This window comes from Apodemus sylvaticus, chromosome 2 (genome assembly GCF_947179515.1).
Source record: "Apodemus sylvaticus chromosome 2, mApoSyl1.1, whole genome shotgun sequence".
Lineage (NCBI taxonomy): Eukaryota > Metazoa > Chordata > Mammalia > Rodentia > Muridae > Apodemus > Apodemus sylvaticus.
Genome location: NC_067473.1, coordinates 186,380,456 through 186,407,423, shown reverse-complemented (window position 1 = coordinate 186,407,423; position 26,968 = coordinate 186,380,456). Strand labels below are relative to the sequence as shown.

At 43.3% G+C, this 26,968-nt stretch overlaps 1 protein-coding gene across 3 annotated transcripts in view; it reads left to right on the top strand.

Annotated features, from left to right (window-relative positions):
- Nucleotides 1–26,968, top strand: part of Tmtc1 (transmembrane O-mannosyltransferase targeting cadherins 1) — a 211,626-nt gene that overhangs the window by 172,001 nt on the left and 12,657 nt on the right. For all 3 annotated transcript variants that reach the window (XM_052175329.1, XM_052175330.1, XM_052175328.1), the window contains 5 exons: nt 11,255–11,363; nt 23,624–23,726; nt 25,434–25,569; nt 26,078–26,222; nt 26,867–26,968. The exon at nt 26,867–26,968 is cut by the window's right edge and continues 36 nt beyond it. In XM_052175329.1, the coding sequence (XP_052031289.1) occupies nt 11,255–11,363; nt 23,624–23,726; nt 25,434–25,569; nt 26,078–26,222; nt 26,867–26,968 (595 nt within the window). The remainder of the gene's footprint in view (nt 1–11,254; nt 11,364–23,623; nt 23,727–25,433; nt 25,570–26,077; nt 26,223–26,866) is intronic.

Genomic DNA, 26,968 nt, shown 5'->3' with positions numbered 1-26,968 from the left:
ACACTTCAGCCTTTATCGTGAGTCAGTCCAGCAGGGTTTTACTTTGGCACAGAAGCTCAATTTGGTATTCAGGTTGTTGGGGGAGGGTCTTACTCAGGGTTTCTATTCCTGCACAAACATCATGACCAAGAAGCAAGTTGGGGAGGAAAGGGTTTATTCAGCTTACACTTCCACATTTCTGTTCATCACCAAAGGAAGTCAGGACTGGAACTCAAGCAGGTCAGGAAGCAGGAGCTGATGCAGAGGCCATGGAGGGGTGTTAACTTACTGACTTGCTTCTTCTGGCTTGCTCAACCTGCTCTCTTATAGAATGCAAAACTACCAGCCCAGGGCTGGCACCACCCACAATGGGTCCTCCCACTCTTGATCACTAATTGAGAAAATGCCTTACAGCTGGGTCTCATGGAGGCATTTCTTCAAGTTCTCTGTGATAACTCCAGCTTGTGTCAAGTTGGCACACAAAACCAGCCAATAGAGGGTGGGTATCAAAAGCTTTTAACTTTAAAAATGTTAAAAAAATGTTCCTTGTATACTAGAAAGAGAAGCAAGAAGGGCAGAAAGAAGGCCATGTGTGTGTGCTATGTACTTATACCTGTCTATGTCCTGCAGGCAACACTTGGAGAGGGAAGGCTTGGCCTAAGGACCCCTCCTCTTCTAAGGAACTAGTTGTCAGTTCTGCCGGCTTCCCTCCTCTTCTGCCTTCCACAGAGTCCAGTCTCCCCAGCCTGTCTGCTGGGTAACACATGGGCTTTCTGCCCTCACCCTTCCTTGTTACCTTCCTCCAACTGACAGGAAAGATTACCCCTTTCTTATGACGCTGTCTACTAGAAGCAGTAGGGGTACCACACCCGTAACTCTCTTATCCAGACGGAATTGACTAGAACAGGATTGCATGCCAATGAACCACAGAGAGAGCCTTGACATCCAGTGCTTTCTGTAACATCAGGCCATGTCCTTTTTAAGGACAGACAGATGCTCCCGTGTGCTGATCCCTGGTTAACACGTATTTGCAAGACAACAGTTTGCTCTAACTGCTTGTGTGTAACGTAGAAATAATTCTAGAAACTGCACTTTTCACAAGTACTAAATATAACGCATATAAGCACTGAATATAGGAACCAGCACCTAATGAAGGTGAAGTATTTATTAGCTGTTACTGTCTAACCTAGAAATATAGTATCTTGTGTATGAAGCCTGATGTCTTGGCCTTGCATTAGTTACTAAGAATTGAAAGGCAGGCAGCCATACACTACCTGTGCCATTAGTTAACTAGCTTAAGATGATAGTCAGATGTTAGGAGGCTCAAATCTCTTCACTTAACTAGAAGACAGACCAGCTGTCTTATGTAAGAGTCTGTAGTTTACCTACAACATGGACTTCTAGTCTCCTAACTGAAGTGTAGATAGAGAATTTGATGCAGCAACCACCTTTGCTGAGACACTGTACAGTCAGAGTTGGGGCCCACATCTGACCCAAGTCACTCAGCAACTGAAGCTGAGATGAACAGAAACAGCACCTAGCCCAGTGACTAGCTGACCCATCCACTACTTAGCCCCCAGCTGTGGATAACAATTCCTGCTACCTTCTCCTCCTGATCCCAGTGATAGAATCATGTTCTTACCCCCTTGAATTTCCTAAAGGTATTAGCATGTGCATGTGCTTTGAAGTCATCCTACTTTGGACTAGTTTTGATCTTGATGTGATAATTGGTTTGGCACTACCCTCACACATCTGTAGCCCAGAACTGGCTCTGTATGTCCTGAGCCTCAGGAGGCAAGTGTCCTGTTACCCAGGTGCAATGCAGTGACCTCCCAGGGTGATGATCTGCCCCACTGGGACCAAAGCTTCTGCAGCTGTGCTCTGTGTCAGCCCTTGTGCAGCTGATATCAGACTCCACCATGTCTGCTGCCCTGTGGAGGCACACTCGGGACTTTCCACCATCAGCACCTCACTTTCTGTCTGGCAGCGTGGGTCAGTGGTGGGAGGTGTGACTGTGATCTTGTCCTTGAATTTTAGCTGTAACGAGAATCTCTCTGTGTGTGCTGTGTGTGTGGTCTGTATCTGGTGCGTGTATGTATGTGAGGACACATGTGCATGAGTGTGAAGGGCAGAGGTCAGCCTCATGTGTTGTCTACTGTTTTTTGAGGTAGAACCTCTTTTTCCCTGGCACTTGCCTCGTAGTCTAGGCTAGCTGGCCAGTGAGTCCTAGAGCCCCAGATCCACCTGTCTCCGTCTCCTGAGTGCTGCGATACCCTGCCATTCAAAAATGCTGAGAGCAAAGTGGATCCTCAAAGTGAATGCTTACTGAAGCAGGATGAATGTTATTTAAACTCCTTCATGAGCTCTCTTTAAAGCAATGTCTTCACCTCCTCTCTGACATGTCCACATTAACCTCCTCTGGGAAGCATCAGTTCATAAATACAAGTTTGATATCACACTTATCTGCTAAGCGGCAAGCAGGTCCTTGCACTTGTGTTGTAGGCTCTTTACCAACAGAGTCATCTCCCCAGCCCAGCAGTGAGGTTTGAATTGATCAGTTTTCCAGTTTTCATTGTCATATGACAGGACTGTGTCTTATAGGTTGTTGTGTATGAATTTTATAAAAGTCAAGCAGAAAAATAAGTGTGAACTGCCGTCAGCCCAGATGCTTTTGCCCACTGCACTAGCCACAATCACTCAGCAGTCCTTCCCGCCCTGTGTAGGGAGGCAGAGCCCCAGAAAGCCTGTGCTCACAAAGGCCATCTTCTGCAGTAGCTGTAGCTTGAATTTTATATACCGGTTTTTCAGAAGAGCTGGTGCTATCTCCTGCCATAAAAGTAGAAATCAAAGTCATCTTCACTTGTGGGAAGCCTCACCTTTCATCCAGTAGAGCACAATGATACAGTAACAGAAGCTCAGTGATTCAGAGGGGCGCCTGCTGTCCACCCTCCACTCCACATGAGCAGGCTGGGTGGGGTTCCTTTTCCTTTTCTTTTTTCTTTTCTTTCTACTTTTTTTTTTCATTTATTTATTTTTTTCTGCTCAAGATACTTTGTGCCCACTTCCCCAACTCTGTGCTGGGATTTTGTCTGGTCCCAGCTTGCATGGTCTTGTGAATACTGATATAATCATCATGAGTTTATTGATGCACTGATCCTATTGTGTTTGGGAAACACTCTCTCCTTATATCATCTACCATCTCTGGCTCTTACAGTCTTTTTACCCCTTCTTCAACACAGAGCCCTGAGTGTTGAAGGCAAGAGTGTGCTACAGACAAAACTCTGAAGCACTCATGATATTTATTCACTATAAACTGACCAGTTAAGGGTCTCTGTGTTAATGGCTATGTACTCTTGAGGAACTACAGTGCTGCTTACAAGTTACCAGCTTCGTATCTGCTACTCACACTTTCCAAATTCATCCCCTGTATCAATTCTTTCTTAAAGCAAGCAGCTGCTTCTGTTGAGATGAATGTGGAACTGCAGACAGGAATCCAGAAAGTTTTGTAAATTAACAAGCATAGCACATCTCTAATTACTGAAAGGAAATGTGGCAAATCCTCGATGCCTCTGCTAAATACCTCTCATTGAGATGAAGCTGGGGAAGTGACCCTCTGGGCATGCTTTTACTTGACAAGGGGAAAGCACAGCCACAATCAAGTTCCCTGTGAAAACACAGGTGTTGAGCTGCAAGATCTTCACATTCTGAGCAAGATCTAATTTCTACTTGTGTTTTTCCTTTTTGTAAAATTAATTAATTTTTTACACTCTCTATTTTACTCACCCCCACCGTCCACCCTCCGACTATTCCACATCCCATATCTTCTCCCCAGGCCCCTGTCTCCACATGGATGTCCCCACCCCCCACCCCACCTGACTTCTAAACTTCCTGAGGCCTCCAGTCTCTCAAGGGTTAAGTGCATCATCTCTGAATGAACACAGACCCAGCGGTTCTCTGCTATATGTGTGATGAGGGCCTCATATCAGCTGGTGTATGCTGCCTGTTTGGTGTTCCAGTGTTTGAGAGATCTCGGGGGTCCAGGTTAATTGAGACTGCTGGTCCTCCTACAGGATTCCCTTTGTCCTCAGCTTCTTTTAGCCTTCTCTAATTCAACAACAGGGGTCAGCTGATTCTGTCTATTGCTTGGGTACAAATATCTGCATCTGACTCTTTCAGATACTTGTTGGGTTTTTCAGAGGGCAGTCATGATACGTACCTTTTTATGAGTGCTCCATAGCCTCAATAATAGTGTCAGGCCTTAGGACTTTCCCTTGAGCTGGATCCCACTTTGGGCCTGTTGCTGGACCTTCTTTTCCTCAGGCTCTTCTTCATTTCCATCCCTGTAATTCTTTCAGATAGGAACAATTATGGGTCAGAGTTGTGACTGTGGGATGGTCCCCTCTCCCTCATTTGATACCCTGTCTTCCTGTTGGAGGTAGGCTCTAGAAGTTCCCTCTCCCCACTGTCAGGCATTTCATCTAAGATCCCTTCCTTTGAGTCCTGAGCATCTCTCACCTTCCAGGTCTCTGGTGCATTTTGGTGGGATTCCCCAACCTCTAGGTAGCCTGTTTCCATTCTTTCTGCTGGCCCTCAGGGCTTCACTCCTTTTCCCTCCCCCTCTCCCTCCTCCTCTCCTTTCCTCCCTGCCCCTCCCCCTCTCATCCACTTTCCTTCCCAGGTCCCTCTCTCCCCACTTGTGTTTGCTTTGTTCTCCCTTCCAAGTGGAACTGAGGCCTCCTCACTTGGGTACTTCAGCTTGTTGACCTTTTTGAGTTCTGTGAACTGTATACTTTTTTTTTGGTTGTTTTGTTTTGTTTTGCTTTTTGGCTGACATCCACTTATTAGTGAGTACATACCATACATGTCCTTTTGGGTCTGAGTTATCTCATTCAGGATGTTATTTTCTAGTTCCATCCATTTGCCTGAAAAACTCAGGTTGTCCTTCTTCTTAATAGCTAAGTAGTATTCCATTGTGCAAATGAACCGAATTTTCTATATCCATTCTTCTGTTGTGGGACACCTAGGTTGTTTCCAGGTTCTGGCTATCACAAATAAGGCCACTATGAACATAGTAGAACACTTGCTTCAGTGTCATGATGTGGCATCATTTGGGTATATTCCCAAGAGCCGTATAGCTGGGTCTTCCGGTAGATCTATTTCCAAATTTCTGAGGAACCTCCAGATTGATTTCCAGAGTGGTTGTACCAGTTTGCAATGGAGGAGTATTCCTCTTTCTCCACATCCTCACCACATGTGCTGTCACTTGTGGTTTTGATCTTAGGCATTCTGATTGGTATAAGGTGGAATCTCAGGGACATTTTGATTTGCATTTCTCTGATCACTAAGAACTATAAACATTTCTTTAGGTGCTTCTCAGCCATTTGAGATTCCTCAGTTGTGAAATCTCGGTTTAGTTCTATACCCCATTTTTTGATTGGGTTTTTTGGTTTTTAGTGATTAGTTTCTTGAGTTCTTTATATATTTTGAATATTAGCCCTCTATTGGATGTGAAGTTAGTGAAGTCTTTTTTCCCCAATCTGTAGGTTGCCTTCATCTCAATGAAAGGTATTTAGCAGAGGCATTGAGGATTTGCCACATTTTGTCTTATTGACTATGTCCTTTGCCTTACCGAAGCTTTCCAGTTTCATGAGGTCCCATTTAGCAATTCACGATCTTAAGGCATGAGCCATTGGAGTTCTGTTTAGGAAATTTCCCCCTGTGCCAATGAGTTCAAGGCTCTTTCCCACTTTCTCTTCTATTAGATTCAGTGTATTTGGTTTTATGTTGAGTTCCTTGATCTACTTGGACTTGAGCTTTGTGCAAGGTGACAAATAATGGGTCTATTTTCATTTTTCTACATACAGACAGCCAGTTAGACCAGCACTATTTATTGAAGATGCTTTTTTTCCATTGTATATTTTTGGCTTCTTTGTCAAAGATCAAGTGTCCATAAGCGTGTGGTTTTATTTCTGGGTCTTCAATTAAAATATAGTGGGGTAACTCTAACCAAACAAGTGAAAGACCTGTGTGACAATAACTTCAAGTCTCTCGAGAAAGAAATCAAAGGGGCTAGAGAGATAGCTCAGTGGTTAAGAGCACTGACTGTTCTTCCAGAGGTCCTGAGTTCAATTCTCAACAACCACATGGTGGCTCACAGCCATCTGCAGTGGGGTCTGATGCCCTCTTCTGGTGTGTCTGACAAGAGTAATGGTGTACTCACATATATAAAATAAATAAATGAACAAATAAATAAATCTTTTATAAAAAGTAAGAAATCAAAGAAGATCTCAGAAAATGGAGATATCTCCCATTCTCATGGATTGACAGAACTGACATAGTAAAAATGGCCATCCTACCAAAGGCAATCTATAGATTCAATGCAATTTCTATCAAAATCCCAACACAATCCTTCAAAGACATGGAAAGAACAATTCTCAAATTCATCTGGAAAGGTAAAAATCCCAGACTAGCAAAAACAATTTAATAATAAAAGAACTTCAGGGAAAAATCACCATCCCTGATCTCAAACTTTACTACAGAACAAGAGTGATTAAAAACTACATACAGAGACAGACACGTTGATCAGTGGAATAGAAATGAAGACCCAGAAATAGTTTTCTTATAAAATCCATCCTGAGGAAATGACTGGTCTCAGGAACCCATTCTGAGGAACTCTAGCCTTTGGAAGTTCCTGAGGCAGGGGCAATTTAAGAGAGTTGAATCCTGCTGCAAATTGTAAAAGTTTTGTATTTATGTTTGAAGCTTATATGGTGCTGAGTAATGTGCATGAGATTTGTGGGTGAGGGAACACCAGTAGAAAGAGCTGTCTCTACAGTGTGACTCATGGTCCAGGGTGCTCCAGTAGAGAGAGCTGTCTCTACAGTGTGACTCATGGTCCAGGGCGCTCCAGTAGAGAGAGCTGTCTCTATAGTGTGACTTGTGGTCTAGGGAGCTCCAGTAGAGAGAGCTGTCTCTGCACTGTGAGTCATGGTCCAGGGCTCTCCAGTAGAGAGAGCTGTCCCTGCAGTGTGACTCATGGTCCAGGGCTCTCCAGTAGAGAGAGCTGTCCCTGCAGTGTGACTCATGGTCCAGGGCTCTCCAGTAGAGAGAGCTGTCTCTACAGTGTGACTCATGGTCCAGGGCTCTCCAGTAGAGAGAGCTGTCTCTACAGTGGCAGGATCTCATTGTCATTCCTCCTATTCCATCCATCACTAGGGGTGGCTTTGAGGTTTTTTATATGCAGGTTATTGGAGTGGGATTAAATATAAAACAAAAGATTAATAAGATTATCATAGGCAGTGTTCTCTTACTGTAAACAGACACTGTGACCATAGTAACTCACTCGCTCTTTTCTTTCCTTTTCTTTTTTCTTTTCTTTTCTTCCTTTCTTTTTCTTTATTTTCTTTCTCTCTCTCTCCTTCCCTCCTTCCCCCCTCTTTCTTTCTCTTTCTCTTTCTCTTTCTCTTTCTCTTTCTCTTTCTCTTTCTCTTTCTCTTTCTCTTTCTCTTTTTCTCTTTCTCTTTCAAGACAAGGTTTCTCTGTGTAGCCCTGGCTGTTCTGGAACTCACTCTGAAGATCAAGTTAGCCTCAAACTCACAGAGATTCATTTGTCTTTGCCTCCCAGGTGCTGGGATTAAAGAATGTACCACCACCCAGTTTAGCAACAGCTCTTATAAAAGAAAGCCTTTAACTGGGGCTGGCTTACAATTTCAGAGATTTAGGTCATCATCATCATCATCATCATCATCATCACCATGGTGGGGAGCACGGTGGTGTGTAGGCAGACATGGTGCTGGAGAGGAGGTAGCTGAGAGTTCTACATTTATATAAGCAGGCAGAAGGAAGAGACACTGGACCTAGCTTGAGCATATGAAACCTCAAAGTTTACCCCCAAAGACATACTTCCTCCAAAAAGGTCACATCTCCTAATAGCGCCATTCCCTGGTGACCAAGCATTCCAATCTGTAAGCCTGTGAGGGCCATGTTTATTCAAACCACCGCAAATATCCAAAGTTCACTCACAGTGGAAGGTGACATTTAATAAAGATCACAGAGCACACACTGTGTGTTAGGATCCTAGTGTTTAGTATCTGACTAAACCTCTTGAGAAAAAAAAAAAAATCCTACCAGGATCCCCATCTTTCCCAGAATTCCCTGAGAGAAGCTCTGATGGCTCTATTTCCACTGTATCATTCAAATGGACATTAATGGAGTCCTCAAGGACTTTCATTCACAGGCTATGTTAAGTGGTAGTTAATCTCTCTGCATTCACTTATGAAAGGTCTAAGTTTCCATTTTAACTGACATAAGTTATTACAGATGAAAGGCACTAACCTATTATTATAGAATTATTGTGGGGTTTTTTTTCCTCTGTCTGCTGAACTTGAAGAATTTTCAGCTAAATAATATCCTGTAGGGACTAATTTTCTACCTTAATTTTGCAAGTCTATATCTTCCCTTGGATTTAAGTAGCATTTCTAAATTAAATTTAGTGAAGACTCTTTGGAATTCTAACCATAAAATCAGTGGTCAAATTACTAGGGTTAAAAAGTGCTAATTTACAGGTCTGGCTTACAGGTCCAGAGGTTTAGCCCATTATCATCACGATGGGAAGCATGGCAGTGTACAGGCAGACATGGTGATGGAGAAGGGGCTGAGAGTTCTACATCTGGGTCAACAAACAGCAGGAAGAGAGAGGCACTGGGCCTGGCTTGAACATTTGAAACCTCGAAGACTGCCCCTCAGTGACATACTTTCTCCAACAAGGCCACACATCAAATAATGCCACCCACCATCTTAATTCAAACCACCACATCTACCAAATTGAATCCTTAACTCTAAGGACTTTTGAAACCATGACTTTTTACTCTCAGGTCTATGATAGGAGTCTATCCTCTAGGTGAAGGCAACTGGTAACAAGCTGCTTCTGGCATTGGAGTATTCAAACTATATCTTATAGACCGTGGGCCTGCAGGGAGTAGGAGAGGGGGCTGGTATTAAGAGTGAATGGCCTTGTCCCTGAGAATACCTGGTGTAGTTGTGCTGAGGTCTCAGTTCCCACAAAGAGCACCTGGGAAATATGGATGGGGCCCGAGGGTCTATTGTGCAGCAAGCTGCCAGGTGACACTCAGAGAGGTACATAAATCACACTCTGAACAGCAAGCTCTAACAGGTGAGGGTAGACTTCTGAGAGTTAAAATAAGGAGCCATGAGTAAATCCCAGTGCTTAGGAGACTGAAGTAGAAAGTATAAGTACATGCACAATATCCAGAAGTAAAATACTAAAAACATGCTTTAAAAATAATTTAGCATGGGCCAGGTTGTAGTGTTGCATGCCTTCAATCCTAGCATTCAGGAGGCAGAAGCAGTTGGATCTCTGTGAGTTTGAGGCCAGCCTGGTCTACAGATCAAGCCCAGGGCAGCCAGGGCTCTGTTACACAGAGAAACCCTGTCTCAGAAAACAAAACAAGCAAAAATATAATAATAATAATAATAATAATAATAATAATAATAATAATTAATGTTTACTGGAGTTTTATTATGTACAAACCACTGGAATGGTCTATGGGATATAAAAAAAAAAAAAGAAAGAAAAAGAAAACCAAACAATCAATAGAATCCAACACAAAGACCATGTAGAACACACACTCAAGAGTGTTAGGATCCTAGTGTCATATTTTAAACTGTTCTTATATGGGAGTTTTTCCTCAAGGGATTTCAGGGCTGGCCTGTGAGAGCTCACAGGGCTTATAGAGTTGGACCTGTCCTAAAGAAAATGAAGCAGTTGTGTTACACTAGAGGAACATTTGGAAGAGGATGTCAATGCACACAAAGGCCTCTTGACTCTGTTGCATGTGAACTTTTCTGTTCCCAGTATCTGTCACGTGGGGCTACAATAAGGACTGAATTCATAATGCCATGAGAATTTATGAGAATGTTCAGTACACAGTCTTTACTGAGCAGAATTGTGAAAACACTTGCACCAGATTCTGGTTTAGTCCCTAATGGGAAAAGGTCCCCACAAGGGTTAGGCCTAGATCCTTGAGGCCATGGGCTGTCTGTGGTTCCAGGGTTTCTGTTCTACATACTATATTTTGCTTTCCACATTTATAATACATGGAATATAAGATCAGTATTTGTGGAATTTATTTCAGTGAGCAGAGGGATTATTGCCTAAGAATGAGGCAGTGAGATCCCTGGTCTCCAGGCACCAACAGGAGAGGGGCTTCTCACCTGAGGACAGGACTCACGAGCTTTGAGTCCTGGAGAAGACCAAGTGACAGAGGCAGAGTCAGTTTGTAGTGAGAAATAACAACACATTCACCTCCCCTCCCAACCACTAGTCACGTTTTCTAGTTTCATAAATGTTATGTGGTGCCTTCTTCTTTGGATATAAACCATCGTTGGGCATTTTGGCCAGGCTTGTCCTGGACCAACAGCCATCATTAAGAAATCGGATTGTGAAGTTCATTAATTAAGAATATTAGTTGTTCTTCCAGACTCGAGTTCCCAGCACTTCTGTTGGATGGATCATAACACCCATAACTCCAGCTCCAGGAGATCCCATGTTCTCTTCTGGACCTGCACATGGGCTATCCATATAGAGATACACATTTACAAACATAAAAATATTTTTTTAAAAGGATTTTGACCTGTGGCGCTATTAGAAATAAGCACAAGCCATCTTCGCATCACTATACCTACTTCCATGCTGCCCAGGTAATGTCTCCCAGAGTTCTGGCCTGAGGTCAGTGTTTCCTGTTAACAGTGCATAGCAGGTGTGTTGGCTACTTTTCTTGCCACTAAGACCAAATACTTCACAAGAAATTTAAGAGAGAAAATGTTTCTTTGGGTTCCCAGTAATAAAAAGTATGTCCACAATCAAGAAGGAAAAAAAAGTGGACAGGAAGAAGATCCAGTCTGTAAACCCCAGTAATCTATGCCCACACCCCCTCCCAATATCCAGTTAGGTCCCAAGACCGTAACAACTCTTGCACATGCCAGCAGCTGGATAACAAATGTTGTTCAGGTACGTGAGCTGCAGGGGCTCACCACATCCAAACACAGCAGCCAGAGGCAGGGGGTCAGTGACTAATTTCCAGCATCTCCTCACTGCCTAGCAGTGACAATCCAGACACGAGGAAAGACTATTAGGCCCCAGCACCACTGCCATGACATCTAGACATTAACACAGTAAAATACAGGACGGAAGTCTAAGCAGAGGGTTGCAACAAAACCCTCATCAAAGGTGTCCTTCTGCCCCTGTCACCTGCAGGTCCCAGGAGAAAACAGAAGAAGCCATCGTGCTGCTGAAGGAATCAATTAAGTATGGTCCGGATTTTGCTGATGCCTACTCAAGCTTGGCCTCCTTACTGGCTGAGCAGGTAATTGTTTCCATCCAATTTTAGAAGTGTTTCTTTAAATGTTTACTGTCCTGTGCATCTGCCAGTATCATCTCGGATTTTTATAGAAGTGACGTAACTAATAATTGGCAGCTCCTGTCAAAGTCTGGGCCTCATCTCAGCTTGTTCTCGAGCGACACTAGAAGCCCAGTTTTCTCACTGTACAAGGAGATGGGCGTCAGAGAAAGAAGGATGGCATGTTTGCTGTCATTTGGAGACAAAGTATGTCAAGAATAACACATGACATTTGCTATTTTTTTTAAAAATGTTTTTAATTAAAAAAAAAATTTACAAGTTGGGCAGTGGTGGCGCACACCTTTAATCCGAGCGCTTGGGAGGCAGACTCGGGTGGATTTCTGAATTCGAGGCCAGCCTGGTCTACAGAGTGAGTTCCAGGACAGCCAGGGCTACACAGAGAAACTCTGTCTTGAAAAAACAAAATAAAAAAAAAATACAGAAAAATACACTAACCCCTGACCCTTTGTGAGCTGCGTTCTGCTCTGTTCTCCAGATGTTGCTTGCTTCTGAGATGCACTGGGGCTGGGGGTGGGGCGCCCTTTTGTTCAGGAGTTTTCTAGCCAGAGCTTTGGCATTCCTTCCAGAATGTACTCCTGTGTGGTCCCACATTCCATGTTTTTATTGCTATTTACTTGTGCTATGATGGTTTTTGTGTCTTAAGCCTGCTAGAGAAGAACAGATGGCAACATGGGCTCCCAGGAGACCATCTCTGGCATGAGCAGTCGCGTTCTGAATCCCCGTCTCTTTTTCACTTGTCTGAATGACTTGAAACCAATTTTCAGGGTCTGCAGTGTTTGTCTCCCCCTTGCCCTGGGGGATGCACATGAGTTATCGGCTATAAACTGGTGCACTGCTTTTCCTGACACATGAAAGTGACCCTGATAGCAGTAGATTCTGCTGTCAATCAATTGCCAGTCCTCTTTTAAAAGTCAAGCCGAGATGCCTTGGAGCAGCTGCTTAGCTAAACATAAGGAATGGTTTGACCCCACACATCAGCAAAAGTTCCAACCAGTAGGAAAATTAGAATAGTCTATGAATATTCAACTTATAGAAATTATAAACTATGTCTTAATACAGCCATTTCTAGACTGTTCCTCAGACATAAAAATCTGTGGATTTGTGGGTCCCAGATATAGATGACATCATAGATAAACAACTCTTATGCACATTTTTAAATTACTTAAACTTAGTGCAGTGTACACTAGCTATAGAAATAGTTGCTATATTTTATTAATTAGGGACTAAAGACAAGAAACTTCAGTACAGACACAGTATTTTCTGAGTGTTATTTGTGTGTGTGTGTGTGTGTGTGTGTGTGTGTACACACGTGTGCCAGAAAGGCTATTTAATACCTTTCTCTTTTGCCTTCTGCTTAATTCTTTTGAGTCAGCGTCTCTCACTGAATCAAAGTTTACTGTTTTGGCTACACTAGCTAGTCAGTGAGTTTCTGGGGTCTACCTTTCTTTACCCAAATCATTGAGGTTATTGATAACACATGGCCATGTGTGAAACCAGGGATTCAGATTCAGGTCTCTAAGCTAATATAAGACTTATATATAAGTTTTGTAAGACTTACTCCTGAACCGTCTTCTCAGCCCCTTCTTGACCACTTTTGATCTGAGGTTTGTTGCACCTGCAGATGGAGAGGCACTGTGTTCTCTGGACAATATAAACAGGCTGTAGACAGCAAGCCTATCTGGAAGAGATGATTTTCTTGCATGTTGACATATAATGTTTAAATTAAGGTGATCCTCCACGATGTATGCTTTCAGTCCTTGACAACTTTTGGCTTGCGTTAATGAGGATGCTGGAGGGTTTTCCGGGGAAAAGATTGTCCGCATTCCCCAGTATCATGTTTTTTCTCTTCACCCTGGCCCTTTCATCTTTCAGAGAGCCACAGCCTGCCTCTGCCTATGACCTAGGCATGTCAGGCACCACAATGTGCAGACATTTTCCTCAACCACCACACATCTCTACCCAGATCCGTCTTCCCTCCTGACATGCAGTCTCTGCCTACACAGCACCATGTTGACCCTTTGTCTATTTCTGTCATGTCTCCCATCACTTTGCCCTCCCTTGTTTCCATTTCCCACAGCTTTCTATTCTCTAACATAGCTCAGTGGGTTAATGCCCTTTCATCCACCTCCAGAATGTTTGACTCTATAAGTGCATTTATTGTATTTATTGTAGTATCCTCACACCTGCCAGCCTGCATGCAGTTGGTGGATTCCACACGTGTGAGTAAATAAACGTGGAGAGTGTGCAGGCCCCACTCAGAGCTCTCATTGAGCTGTGCCTTCCTGTGATGACCTCCCCTGCCCTGTGGTCAGGGTGAGAAGCAGCTGTGAGATACTGGTCATGGTGACCTCGACTGTGAGTTGTGCGTTCGTAGCCATCTTCCCTGACTCCATTCATTTATGACATGACAGACCTTGAGAGTGGGAAATCTGTGCTTCAGTCTTGGAAAGGCTGCATGTTTTTCCTAAATTACATTTAGCTTTTATTTTCTTCTTAATCTGGTGCATGAATATCTTTTATTTTCTAAGAAGGTCAATTCTTTCTCCCCCTTTCATCTCTCTCAACTGGTGGCCATCTGGACTGCATTGGCTGCTTCTCTCTTGTGCTATTCATTCTTCTACATTTGCCTTTTTCTTAATTCATATTCATTCCATGTTCCTGCCTTGATTTTGTTACCAACAATGAGGTGTGTGTGGAAATTGTACTAATCGTTTCCAGCTCAGATCTTTTCTTCCAGCTCCCTGGGCAGGCAGTAGACACTGAATTATTGCTCTTAAAGAAAAACACTACAACTTCAAGCAATGTCTCAGTTATATCTACAAGTGATACCTAAGTTTATTGTCTTCGGAGCTCTTGATGGACTGATAGCTTTTTACACAGTTCACCTTTTTCAGGATCATCTTTTCTTTCTTTCTAAATCCCTTCTTATTTGTAAAACAATTCAGTTTCCAGGTCCTGCCCAAACCTTGTCCACTTTTCCATTTTGTGGTAAGTTATATTTCCAGAGATCTCTGTGTTCATCACTTTTCCTGTTGCTATGAACATGAACCCCACAAATGCAGCTCAGGGATGAGGGGGTTTATTCTGCTCACAGTTTGTTAGTACAGTTTGTCATGGAGGGAAAGTCATGATGGCAGGTTGTTCATGGATGGCAGGCATGATGCATGTGGTGGGAATATTTGACCACTGTCTGCTCACATCTCAATGGTCCAGAAAGCAGACAGGAAGGAGGCCCAGCTAATAAATCTCAAGGATTCCTTCCAGGAACCCACTTCCTCTTCCTAGAGCCAGCCTCCTAGAGATTCTGTTTGCAAACCAGCAACACAGCTGGGAACCAAATGGCCTGAAAGAGACATTTCACCCTTGAGCCATGACATCAGCATACAAATTGTATCATTCATATATATATATATATATATATATATATATATATATATATATATATAAAATGTATTTTAATTTCTTTGGTTACTATCCTGAAATGAAATTTAAACCATCTGAGCCAGGAAGATAGTTGAGTAGGTAAAGTACTTGCTGTGAAAGCTTGAAGACTGGAATTCAGATCCTCAGACTCCATATAAAAAGTGAAGTAGGCATGATTCCTACCTGTAATCCCAGCACTTGTGAAGCAGAGACAGGGGATCCTCAGGCTGGGTTCAATTGAGAGAACATTAAGTGGGGCACTATCAAGGAAGACACTCACTGTTGACCTCAAGCCTCCACATCCATGCACTCAACAAATGTACACACACACACTTACACATGAGTGTATACAAGTGTGAACACACGTGCACTTGTTCATGCTCACACACATACACACATATATATCACATTAAAAATTTAAAATAAAACATTTATTTTTAGCATATCAGACTTATCTTCCTCCAACCACATGTTTATTTAGAAAAAGCATTGTCTTTTATATCCCCACTGCTGTCTGGCTTTACTCTAATTAGTGTCAGTGTTTATGTACAGATAAACCATTCATGTGTTAATACTGTGAAAAGTAATGGTCCTCACTGGATATCCCAAAGTTACTTCTGTTTTCCTTTTCTAAATTGATGAACTCTGAGTTCAGTTAAAGATACTACTTTAAAGTGATCTAGATGTTTAGTGACCTTGACATTGGTATTAGGACCCAGGACTATCACATCACTAACACAGTATGCAGACTTTAACCACGTTTCTATTTGTTGTTTGTTCAATGAAATAAAGGCATTTTTTTCAGGCAAACTTTTCTAAAGAATAACATATATATACTTTTTCCTTAGCTGAATTTCAAGTGTGAGGATATTTGAAATGATTTCCTGATTAAGTTATTTTCTGTGGAAACATGGCAAGCTGATGTAAAAAAAACTATTGAATTTCTCACAGTGGAGCACAACAGTTGTGAAGAAAAACAAATTACACAGAAGACCTTCATCTTCTCTGACAAAATACATTTCCCTTGGCCCCTTTTCTACTCCAGGGGTAAGGGTATTGTGAAATGCTTTAGGATCCTATAATCTCACTGAAAAGTCTGAAGTGTTCTTCTACCCTGAAGGCAATTGGTTTTCACACAAGAGATAGGACAGCTCTTGGGCTGAACTCAGGGCCCCTCTCTTCTCTGAGTCTACACATCTTATCTTAACCTCTGAAATTCTTTTGGGATAAAACAAGGTTTCTGATACACAGTGTGGCAAACAGAAGTTGAGGAAAACCCAAGGACTAGACAGTCTTTGCAGCAACCCCTTTCCACTGTCACCTCTAACAGCATCTTAGACTTTCAAACCCCAGAAAATATGGAAGTGATATTCTTAAACCTTGGTCAGCCTGCACACACATGTGACACCATCCCCTCTCCCTGAGCAGAGCTACCATATGCCACACTTATACAACCCACACCCAAGCTGACTGTGTTTGAGGACCAGTGTCATCCTGGAAGAAATGACTGAATAAAATCTCCCATGTGCAGGCAAGTTTCTGGAAGCTGTGTGAAAGGATGTACAATTATTTGTATTTATTTTCAAGTTTGCAGAGAGGATGGCATATGGGCCGTGAGGCACTTGGCAATTAGGATGTCTTTTGAATATGCTTGGTTTAATATGCTTGGTTTATTCACATAAACATTTATTATACTGTTGTGCTAATATGAAGATTAAACAGATATCTCACCAAGCCAGGAACAATTGATCAGACAGAAAATGCTGCTGCAGAGTTCCACTGGGGAATCCTCTCTTGTAAGGACATTTTGTAAGCTTTCAGCCTCTACCCAGGCCTGCAGTTAAGCCCTTTGGCTTTTGGCAGACTGGGAACACTGGTAAAGGTCCAGGAAGTCCTTGAGAGCATAGAATAGTAAATAAGACTGACAAGTAGGCTTGTGCGAGCCCAGGAGTCTGGAAGTGCGATGGTCACTAAAGGCAAGGCCATGCACAGAGTCTTAAGGTGTCTTGCTGATGGATATCAACACAGAAACTAGAAAGGCTGTCTCTCTGGAGCAGGGCGGGCAGTGCAATCCTAGAGACCATCTCTAAAGTTACAATGTTTTGTAGTTACACTGGACCGTAGCTTCGCTCACGGCTCACAGCTCACAGCTTGGGGCTGGTTCACTAGCACATCAACACCTTGGGCTAAGCTTCTGTCTGAGCTGCTCTGGGCTTGCTTCTGAGACCTGGCTAGTAACAGCTGCCAGGTAGCAAGCTGAAGGCATCCTTTTATTGCAAGTTCCATAAAACGGCTTTTAAGTTACACAGAATGTTAGGTTTCTACCAAAGTTCTCTGTTTCTACCTGAGATTTCTAATTCTTTAGGACTCTTTTAATCCTGACTTCTGCCATTCAAAGTATTGATTATCCTTTCCAGGTAGCTATTTCAATGTGGAAATTTGGGAATAGTTTTCAATTATTTGTTTATGTATTAAAAATAAAAGAGAAGAAAATCCTTATGGCAATGGGGTTAGTGGTTTAGGCCTATAATCCCAGCATTTGAGAGTAGAAGTGTAAGAGTCTCAAAGAAACAGAGGCCCAGCTCGGCAGAAACACAGAACCCCAGCATGGCCCCTTCAGGTCAGGGAGCCACTTCTACTATGGAAAAGACAGAGAAAAGCAAACTCAGGCAGAAAATGAGATCAGCTTTTTCTCTGATTACACACGAATGTGTGTGATGTGTTAAAATCAGACAACTGGCATGTATCCCCTACTCAGTGGAATGTCTAGAAACAAAGTCGTCTTGCCTCATTCCCGGTTCTTATGTGTTTGTAATTCCAGCACTAGGGAGGTAGAAACTGGAGGATTTCTGAGACTCTCTGGCCAGCCAGCCTGGATCTGTGAGCCTCAGGTTCTAGACAGATGAACCTCATATCTCAAAAACAAGGTGGACAGAACCTGATGGGGGGAAAGCACTGGAAGCTTATTACTGAGCTGTTAAGGGCACCGGAGAAAGCGGGAACTCCTCTGTGTGCACACAGCAGAAAGGTGGAGAAATCCGAGGCCAGGAGAGTCTAGGGCAGCTGCGGCGGCAGTAGTGGCCTGCCTGTTTGTTGCCTTGCTTCCTGGATCTCCACCAGCATTCAGAGGTAGATGATGAGCTACTCAGGCAGGGTTGTAAATGGTTCTGAGCCCACAGGAACTTGTAACCATCTAGCCCTCACCACAGAGAACATAAGTTTGCATCACAATAAGGAAATGAAATGAATATTGTTTATGGTGCAAACTGAAGAACCACCTGCCTCCATTTTAGGCTTAAAAGCCTTTGTAAAGACAAACTAGGTTCATTCCTGATTATGATTAAACCTCTGTTTCTCAAGGTTTCAAATGGTTCTGAACTGCATGTTCCAGGAATAACAGGCAATCCATCTGTTTCAAAAAGTTGTTTATAACTATCTCACAACCCTACCTTTGTTTCAGAAGATTGTCTGACCTCCTATGACTACCTGTTGTTATGTCCACCTTGCAAGCATGTCTTTCTTCAGGAGGTCATTAGAACTAATGTCTATTCTTATGCTCTGTTCCTGTAACCCTGCCAAATCCCCCACTTGGAAGCCCCCTACCCCTGAACTATAAATGCCTTGTCTTTCTCACAGCCAGTGCTGACCTTTCAAACCCCACCTTAGGGGGAGGCAGCCCATATATACAAATAAAAATCTTGCTTTAATTTTGCTATGGATTCGGGTCAGTGGTCTTTCTCCTCCTGTCTTTGGGATTAACATGGTCACTGTAAATTATCACTAACATCAGGTTTATAGCCTACTGAAAACTCAATTAATATGAAAATAGCTATGAAATATTTTCCTTTCATGTATTTTGGGATGTGATTTTATCTAATATTAGAGTGAAAGAATATTGAGATCTAACCCATGAGTTAGTAAGAGGGATAGAGTCTGTTTCTCTTCTATAATGGTGTCATGAATTAGTTCAGTCACATTCCACACTCACAGCTAAGTCAACTTGGAATGAACCCTAATGTAAGAATGTACTGATTTAATGATTTAACTCCTTGTGACTGAGCACATGAATCCTATTAAGCTCCACAGATTCCTCAAGTAGCAAGTCCTGTGTCTTGCCTTCCTGGAACCTAGTCTTGGAAAGGGAATGTTGGAGCAGGGGTCCAAAGGCCTGCAGCAGTGTGAACAGCACTCTGCGCCCAGAAGGATGTTTGGGGACTCCAGTCAATGTGGCTAAAGGTGTGGCAGCTTCTATAAGCTAATGCATGAAGACTGAGGGGAAACCCTTTCTGGCCAGGAGTAGATCTTGTGTCTCACACCTGCTGAAGTAGAGGATGGGGCAAATGGCATAGGGAAAGCTGGAACCAGACACTTGAGGTGTTTACACTTGTGGGTCTCCTCTCTCCTGGTTCCCTGTGTCACTCCTGTAGAGGAGGGCTCTAGGCCTTCTTCGTGTAAAGTATTATTTAATTTATTCTTGAGAATTTTATACATGTATACAATGTAATATGATGATATTCATTCCTCATTTTCTCCTCTCTACCATCCCATCATTTCCCCTAACACATTTCTTTCCCTTCTTTATACCTTCTTCTTTTTTCCTTAAATAACCACCACTGAGTTAAGTCAGTCTGGGTGGGGCTGGGGGTGGGGGTGGGCCCATCCACCAGGCTACAATCTCCCTGTAAGAATGATTTCCCTTCCCTCAGAAGCTATCAGCTGCCGACTATTGCTCAGTTAGGGGTGGACTATCAACCAACTCTTAGGGAGGTACGATTTTTACTACAGTTTTCTGGAGCTGCTTTATCCACTCATGAATGGCACCTCCATTTGAACTCCTTTTTTAAAAAAATCAGATTTTGATTTAGTTTGCATACCAGTGGGTTTCCATAAGGCTTTCTCATTGTCTTTACTTTTGCTTAATCCATTCTTACCCCTTCCCCTCACCTTTCCCCTAACCTTAATCCCTCTTCCATCCCTTAACACCTAATCCCTATACCCAGCCTCTGTCTTCTGTGTGGCCCATATTCTGCTATTCCTCCCAATCACCATGTCCTCTTCATTGTTTCACTGTCTAGCTTTCCTCTTTGAATCAGCCATTTTTCTTTTATTCCATTAAAGCTCGCGCGCGCGCGCACACACACACACACACACACACACACACAGCTCACACCCTGCTGAGAGACAAAGGCATGAAGCATTAGAAAATGCCAAATGTTTCCTCAGGGAGACAGAACGCCAAGCTAGTTGATTCATTTCGGTTGGATGTGAAAGAAAATGAGACATCAAATATTGATAGAATATTTCTCATAAATGTCCTGTGATCACTTGAAGTTGATCGTTTATTGTTTGTAAAGAAAATAACAGTGGTGAAAGAGAAGAGGCAGGAAGCAGGCCCCTGCTGGGCAGCTTTAGCTTTGGAGCTGCTCTGTCTTGAGGAGTCTGCAGGAGGTTATAAAGCCACAGGGTGTCAGACTTGTCAGCTTCCCAGAGTGTCCATCCTGAGTCCTCAGCTCCCTAAGACTGCCACAGACACACATCTAGAGCTTCCCAGCACTCCGCTAGTGAACGGTTATTTCATGGCTGCCTTGTTTTATTGCTTAGAGCAAACACATTTCTGGGTGGGGTCTAGACCTGTGGCTGTGTCAGACTGTCTCCTGTCGTTAGGATGCTCCGCTGTACGCAACCTGTACATTGAGTACACCTGGCTGTGGACAATGCTCCAAGCGTCTTCCCCAGTGGGGCTGAGGGACCCCTGGGTCCACAGTGGTCTATGCAGGGGTCTTACAAATACAAAAACAGGGGCTCTCCTTTCCCTGGTGTCCTTGCATGAGTTTCCAGTGCTCAGACAACATAACCATGATTCAGAAGGGTGACTAAATGACAGTCCCTTTCTGTTTTTAATTTGGCCAGGTCAAATTTTCTTCATACTCAACTAACAATGAAAGAAACTACTTAAATACCACTGTCACAAAAGCTGGTATGAATATCCAGCTAGCTTTAATGGTCAAACATTAAAGAGATCTATAAAGATTTAAATTACTAGGGCCAGGATATCCCTCAATAGCACACGTGAGGCTATGATTTCTGTCTCCAGTATTCCCACAACCAAAATAATATAATGTAATAAATATCTCGGTTAATGCCACTGTCCTTTTGCACTGGAAGGTATTTTTTTATATAAATGCCTTATTTATGTTAGAGTTTATTATTTTAAATGAGCTATACCACTGAGGAATAAGTGTCTTCCTTCACCAGCTACTATTAACTGCTGGTAGCTCAAGAAGGGGGGAGACCTTGTAAGTCCCTTCCCATCCATGATAGGACGTTGTAGGTAAAGACCCAAAATTCTTTATTAAAAAAAAGTATGTATGTTTGTGCATTGGTGTGCATGTATGTGGATATTTGGGGAGCACGTATATGTATATGGGGAGCATGTATGTGTATATGCATGTATGTGTACATTTGTATGTACAGACGCATTGTGTGGGCATGTGTGTGTATGTTTGTGTGCATATGTGTGTGTGTGTGTATGCACATGGGCATGTGTGTGTGAGTGCCACATTGTAGGTCCAGGACAGAGTGAGTTCCAAGACTGGAAGGCTACACAGAGATTGCTGTCTCAAATAACAAACAAACAAACAAAAACAAAACAAAAAGCTTTCTTTCAGACTTACTGTTAAGATCTGAAGTACCTATTTTGAAATTTTCATTCATCTTCTCTGAATGTGACAGTTCTTGATCTTGGCAGTTAGAGACAGTATTTGAGAAAGATACATCTCCATTTTGCTGGCCTCTGGATCTGATTCAATAAGTAAATGTTTTCGCACCAAAACTTTCCCCTTTCCTCAGTGGTGCTGAAATAACTAGATTTAATCACCACTGGTGGTTCCATATGAGGTGAAGAGCTCCAGGTGTCCCGCCAGGTTCCAGATCTCCGCCAGCCTTGCTTAGCAGCATGAGGGATAGCTACCCCACACCTTCACTGGCAGGCCAAGGTGTCCATTTGTCTCTTCCCCCACAACATTAAGCTGGCTGGCAACCCCCACTCTTCAGATGGGTTACTTCCGGCCTTTGTTCCTTGGAACAATAAGGCGCCTTCATTGCCTCAAGGCGGTTTCACCTGAGACCCAACAGAGACCTCACCAGACTGGAAGCAGGTGACCCGCTGAGATCTGGAGCTGAAGACTTCTCAGCCTGCCCTTTGATGTGACCAGCTACTGGGAGGGGTTGGGTTATTCCCCTAAGACTATAAATCTTGACATAGAAATATTAAAGTTAGTCTTGACCGGCACTCTCGCCTTGACTCAGTCTCTCCTTTTGCCCCCCTTCCCATCACCCTCAGAATTCTCTTCCAGGTAACCCGGTTCGTATGTGGCCGCTGGCGGCCTACATCCATTCTCAAATGTTTGACTTGTGATAAACTTTTAGCATCCTAAGGAAAAGTTGCAAAGAGCTTTGTACTGGATTGGCTTCTCTTACCTGACATTAACGCAGTACTAGAAAATAAAACTGTTAACTATAGTTTTTGGATAGTTCTCAGAATCTCTGGTTATTTGCATAATTTTAACCTATGTGTTTTCAAAAGAACAGTTGATATAATGATTTTAAATGACTATAAAAAAGATATCTGTAAGTCATTGGGTTCTGAATTAAAATGTATTAAATTGTAAATAATTAAAATATGTTAAGGTGCACAGAGCAGTTTTCTAACTGGTCCTAACTGGTAGTAAATGGTCCTTTGGAGGTTGGTGTGGGGTATGCCTTATGGGTTGGAGGTATGCTTCAAGGAGACAGATAAACACTTTTAGAGACCAACTCAGAAAATATGAATTTATCTTATTTTTTTTATAAATTATATCCTTTTAATGTTGGACATCCAGTTTTTAAAATATTTTATGTGCATTAGTGTTTTGCCTGCATTTATGTCTGTGTGAAGGTGTTGGATCCCCTGGAACTAGATTTACAGATACTTGTGAGCTGCCATGTGGGTTCTGGGAATTGAACCAGGAACTTCCAAAAGAGCAGCCAATGCTCTTAACCACTGAGCCATCTCTCCAGGCCCTAGAAAACACAAATTTAATAAGGCAAGAAGCACAGTGTTCAGTGGCTGTGGGAATACTTCAGGAAGACAAGGAGCGGAACAGAGTCCTCCGTTCATTTGCACCAGGCTCCCTCCTCATCTCTCTTAAAGCATGTCCCCCATCCCAGCACTCGTGAAGTTAAAGCAGGAGGCTTGTAGTGAGTTAAGAGACCAGCCTGGACTATCGAGTGAGGTTAGGTCAACTTGGGCTATGAAGCAAGCAGGGCTCTCTCACACACGCACACACCAGAATGCACTGAAGTGAAAATTTCCCTAGCAAATCCTAGAGGGAGGTAGGAAAGACGGTGACTGTTCTCTGTCAAATGCAGTTGTCAACCCTGAGCACTCTGCCTCCAAGCCCAGCACTCCCTCTCTGCCCCAGTACCTGCACTGATATTCAGCATTTCCACTAGAGTCACCAAAGCGAAGAGGAACCCATTTAAAAAGTCACTCTCAGACCTTTTCCACATACAGGTCTGGTTCCATCCAGATGCTTCACCTTTGCATCAGCATGTTTGCAATGGTAGGAACTAAACATGCCTGTGCTTGTGCACAGTCAGTGTAGACCTGGATTCAGGCAAAGCCCCGTGATGTCTCTCTTAGTGCCTGGCTCGGTGAGCACCTTCTCTTTTCCCTGCCCACTCTGAATCTCACTGTATTGTTAATTTTATAAAACTTTGCTTTTCTTTGTTCTCTGCTAAAGGAAAGATTTAAGGAAGCCGAGGACATTTACCAGGCTGGAATAAAGAACTGTCCGGACAGCTCAGACTTACACAACAACTATGCAGTTTTCTTAGTTGACTCCGGTGAGTGAGAAGCCACTCTGCTGAGGTTCCTTTTCTCTCTCACACCAGTGGCAGTCACCAGCTGTGCAGGTGGCTCACACTTCAGACCTCCCTACACTGTGAGGGTGTCATTTTTCTAAATCTCCAAGCTCAGCTTGGAGTCCTGTCTATACGGAAGCTCCCCAGTGCAGGAAGCAAAGCCTAGGTGTCCTGTCTTTCTTACCACCACATCCACAAGGTTGTGCATCCACGGGGCTGTGCATCCACGGGGCTGTACATCAGCACTGTACTCCCTCAATGAGAACCCACCTCCAAACCTAGCTTCCAACAGATGGTGGCTGCTTTCTATAACTGACTGTTAAGCCTCTGGAATTTTTCCTTGATGTTCTAGCAATTGACACAGTGGTCTTCTGTGGTGGGTGGAACTGGACACAGATTAATTTTCCATTGTGATTCATGTGGAGCCCTGTGTTCATGTGTAATGAATCCTCAGAAGTAATGTGATGACTCTTGGCTTAAACACAAAAGTGCCATTCTGTCCTATTGTCTCAGAGACTATTTGTCCTACAGTAGAATTCAGTTCTGGTTATTATTTTTTCAATTTTGAGTTCTTAAAAGTCTTTTCATTTTCTAGGATCTGTGAGGCTTTTTTGTTTAATAAAATATAAATTTACATTTGGACCATCTAAGGAAAGCAAGCTTATTTTTGCATATAAAATTGCTGTGTGGTGCCCCCTGCTGGATCATTAGACACATGATAACATCATTAAAGTAGGAAGGCCAGAAGAGCATGTGCTCACTTGACTGAACCAAAGCTTGCCCTTTCATTTCAATTCAACAGCAGTCTCCAGCAGCCTCTGGAGAGAACCCTGATGAATTACTGAATACCCTATGGCATGGTCCTAGATACGCCTGTGTTCAAAGAGCATAACTGGGAAAATTAGTGTAAAGACCAGGGATTCAGTGTGTTAGCTACCTTTTGGGCCATTGTGAAGTGCAGTCACTCAGCTAGTTTCATGAAAGCTTCTCTAGGCCCTTCTTGGACCAGGGAGACTGCAGTCTCACTCTGACTTTTGTTAACAAGTCTCTTAAGGACCTTACCTGTTAGGATAGATAGATAGATAGATAGATAGATAATCTGTAAAGAGATCATTTTGTTTGGGTGGTTTTAAAAAATACCTCTTGAATCCCAAGAGGCATCTAAATAGGACCCTAAACATCTGTGGAGGCCTTGTGAGCATACAGGTTTTAATATACACATTGGGCAAAGCAAAGTGACATTGCTTCTGGGTTTAAAGTCACATTAAATGCATATCATTGAGGCCAATGAGATGCCCCTATACACACACACACACACACACAGACCCATGCACAAATAACATTGAATAAAATGTTTTAATAAAAGGTTTTCAAGAGAGCATCATGTCACATATCTTAAAGCAGACTTTTAGAATCTACTGAGGCCTGCGTTTTTTCTACAGTGGCCTCTTTTGTTTTGTGTACAATGAGAAGCAATGGTGTCTTAGATAAATAACCATGACCAGTTGTGGTGGTTCATGCCTATTATCAGGCATTTAGACTGAAGCCTATATTCAAGCTGATCACAAACTGCATATCTGATGGTATGATGCTATCATGCTAGAAAGGATTGCATATCTCAAAAGGGAGACTGGTAGGCATGGCTCTCATCCCTATGATCTGTTCTCTTCCCATCCCACCACAATGCAGGCTTTCCAGAGAAGGCTGTGGATCACTACCAGCAGGCCATCCAGCTTAGCCCAAGCCATCATGTGGCTGTGGTAAACCTGGGCCGACTCTACAGGTCTCTAGGAGAGAACAGCATGGCCGAAGAGTGGTACAGACGGTACAGTACCTTCTCTCCACCTTCTCGGCCTCCTGGAGCCATCAGCAGTTTCCACGGGCTTCTTAGTTGCAGGGACAGACAGGCTTTCAGAACAGGAGCACATGTTACCAATTCAAGTGACAGACAGTGTGGCAGGGTAGTCATGTGCTCACAGCACTTACCTCGACTGCTGAGGCCACAGTGCTTATCAGGCTTGGGGGGAGGATTTTCTACCTTAATTAGCCCAATTTTCTGGAGCTAGGGATTACAATACAACATGAAGCAGCAATCTCAATGTGGAAACAGATGTAAGGCTGCCACTTTGTCAGAACCTGAACAAGTCAGTCATTATTGCTACTACAGACTCTTGAGACTCAGTTGCCAATCACAGGCATTTACAGGCATAACCTTGATCCAAAACAGAGTAAGTTCAAGCAACTATCTAACTGGACAGTCCTCCCTCTGCTAAGTGCAGACCTTTGAGAATGTGTCCACAGAAGGAAATATCTGTCTGCCTTTCTCTCTGTAGCGCCCTGAAGGTGGCCCGCACGGCTGAGGTACTGTCACCTCTGGGAGCGCTGTATTACAACACTGGCCGACACAAGGAGGCATTGGAAGTGTACAGGGAAGCTGTCTCACTCCAGCCTTCCCAGAGGGATCTGCGTCTAGCTCTGGTAAGTAGAGAGGAGAGGAAGTGACTCTAGATATAAGTGCAGCTTGCACACAGAAAGCTGAGACTGCTGAGCCTCTGAGCTAGAAAGCAATCACTGCTAGGGCCACTGTGTGATGCTCATGTTGTTGAGACACCTAGTTTCCAGATAACTTCAAACTGACCAAAGGAAGCTTCAAGGGAGTTTGGGGCACTGATAGAGTACTTGCCTAGCATGCACAGAGCCTGGCTGGGTTCTAGTCACCAGCACCAAACTAAACCAAACCAAACAAAAATAAAACTGTCTGGAATACCTGTCCCAGGCCCACTAGTTCTGGACTCTGACGCATCTGCTTGTCACTCCCACTGGTGTGAGTGTGAGCAGACAGGTGTGTTTCTGCAGATGTGTAGATGTATCTACATGCTCATTAGTTCATAGCATGTTTTTGCAGGCACTACAGTTTGCTGTGGATGCTACCCCCTTTCTTCCTATGTGATTCCTGTATGGATATTCATCAGCAGCCAGATGCTGAACCCTCTGCTGTGGCCATCCAGCTCTCTAACGTGCTTTATTTTGGGATGTGTTGTGCATATCTCTCTGCAGAGGCTGCTCCATCTGCTGTGGCATGACCAGGTGTCTTCTAAGCTCAGTGCCCTCTTGTTTTGCAGGCACAGGTTTTAGCAGTGATGGGTCAGACCACAGACGCTGAAAAGCTAACGATCCACACAGTGTCTGAGGAGCCCAGGTGCCTGGAATGCTACCGCCTCCTG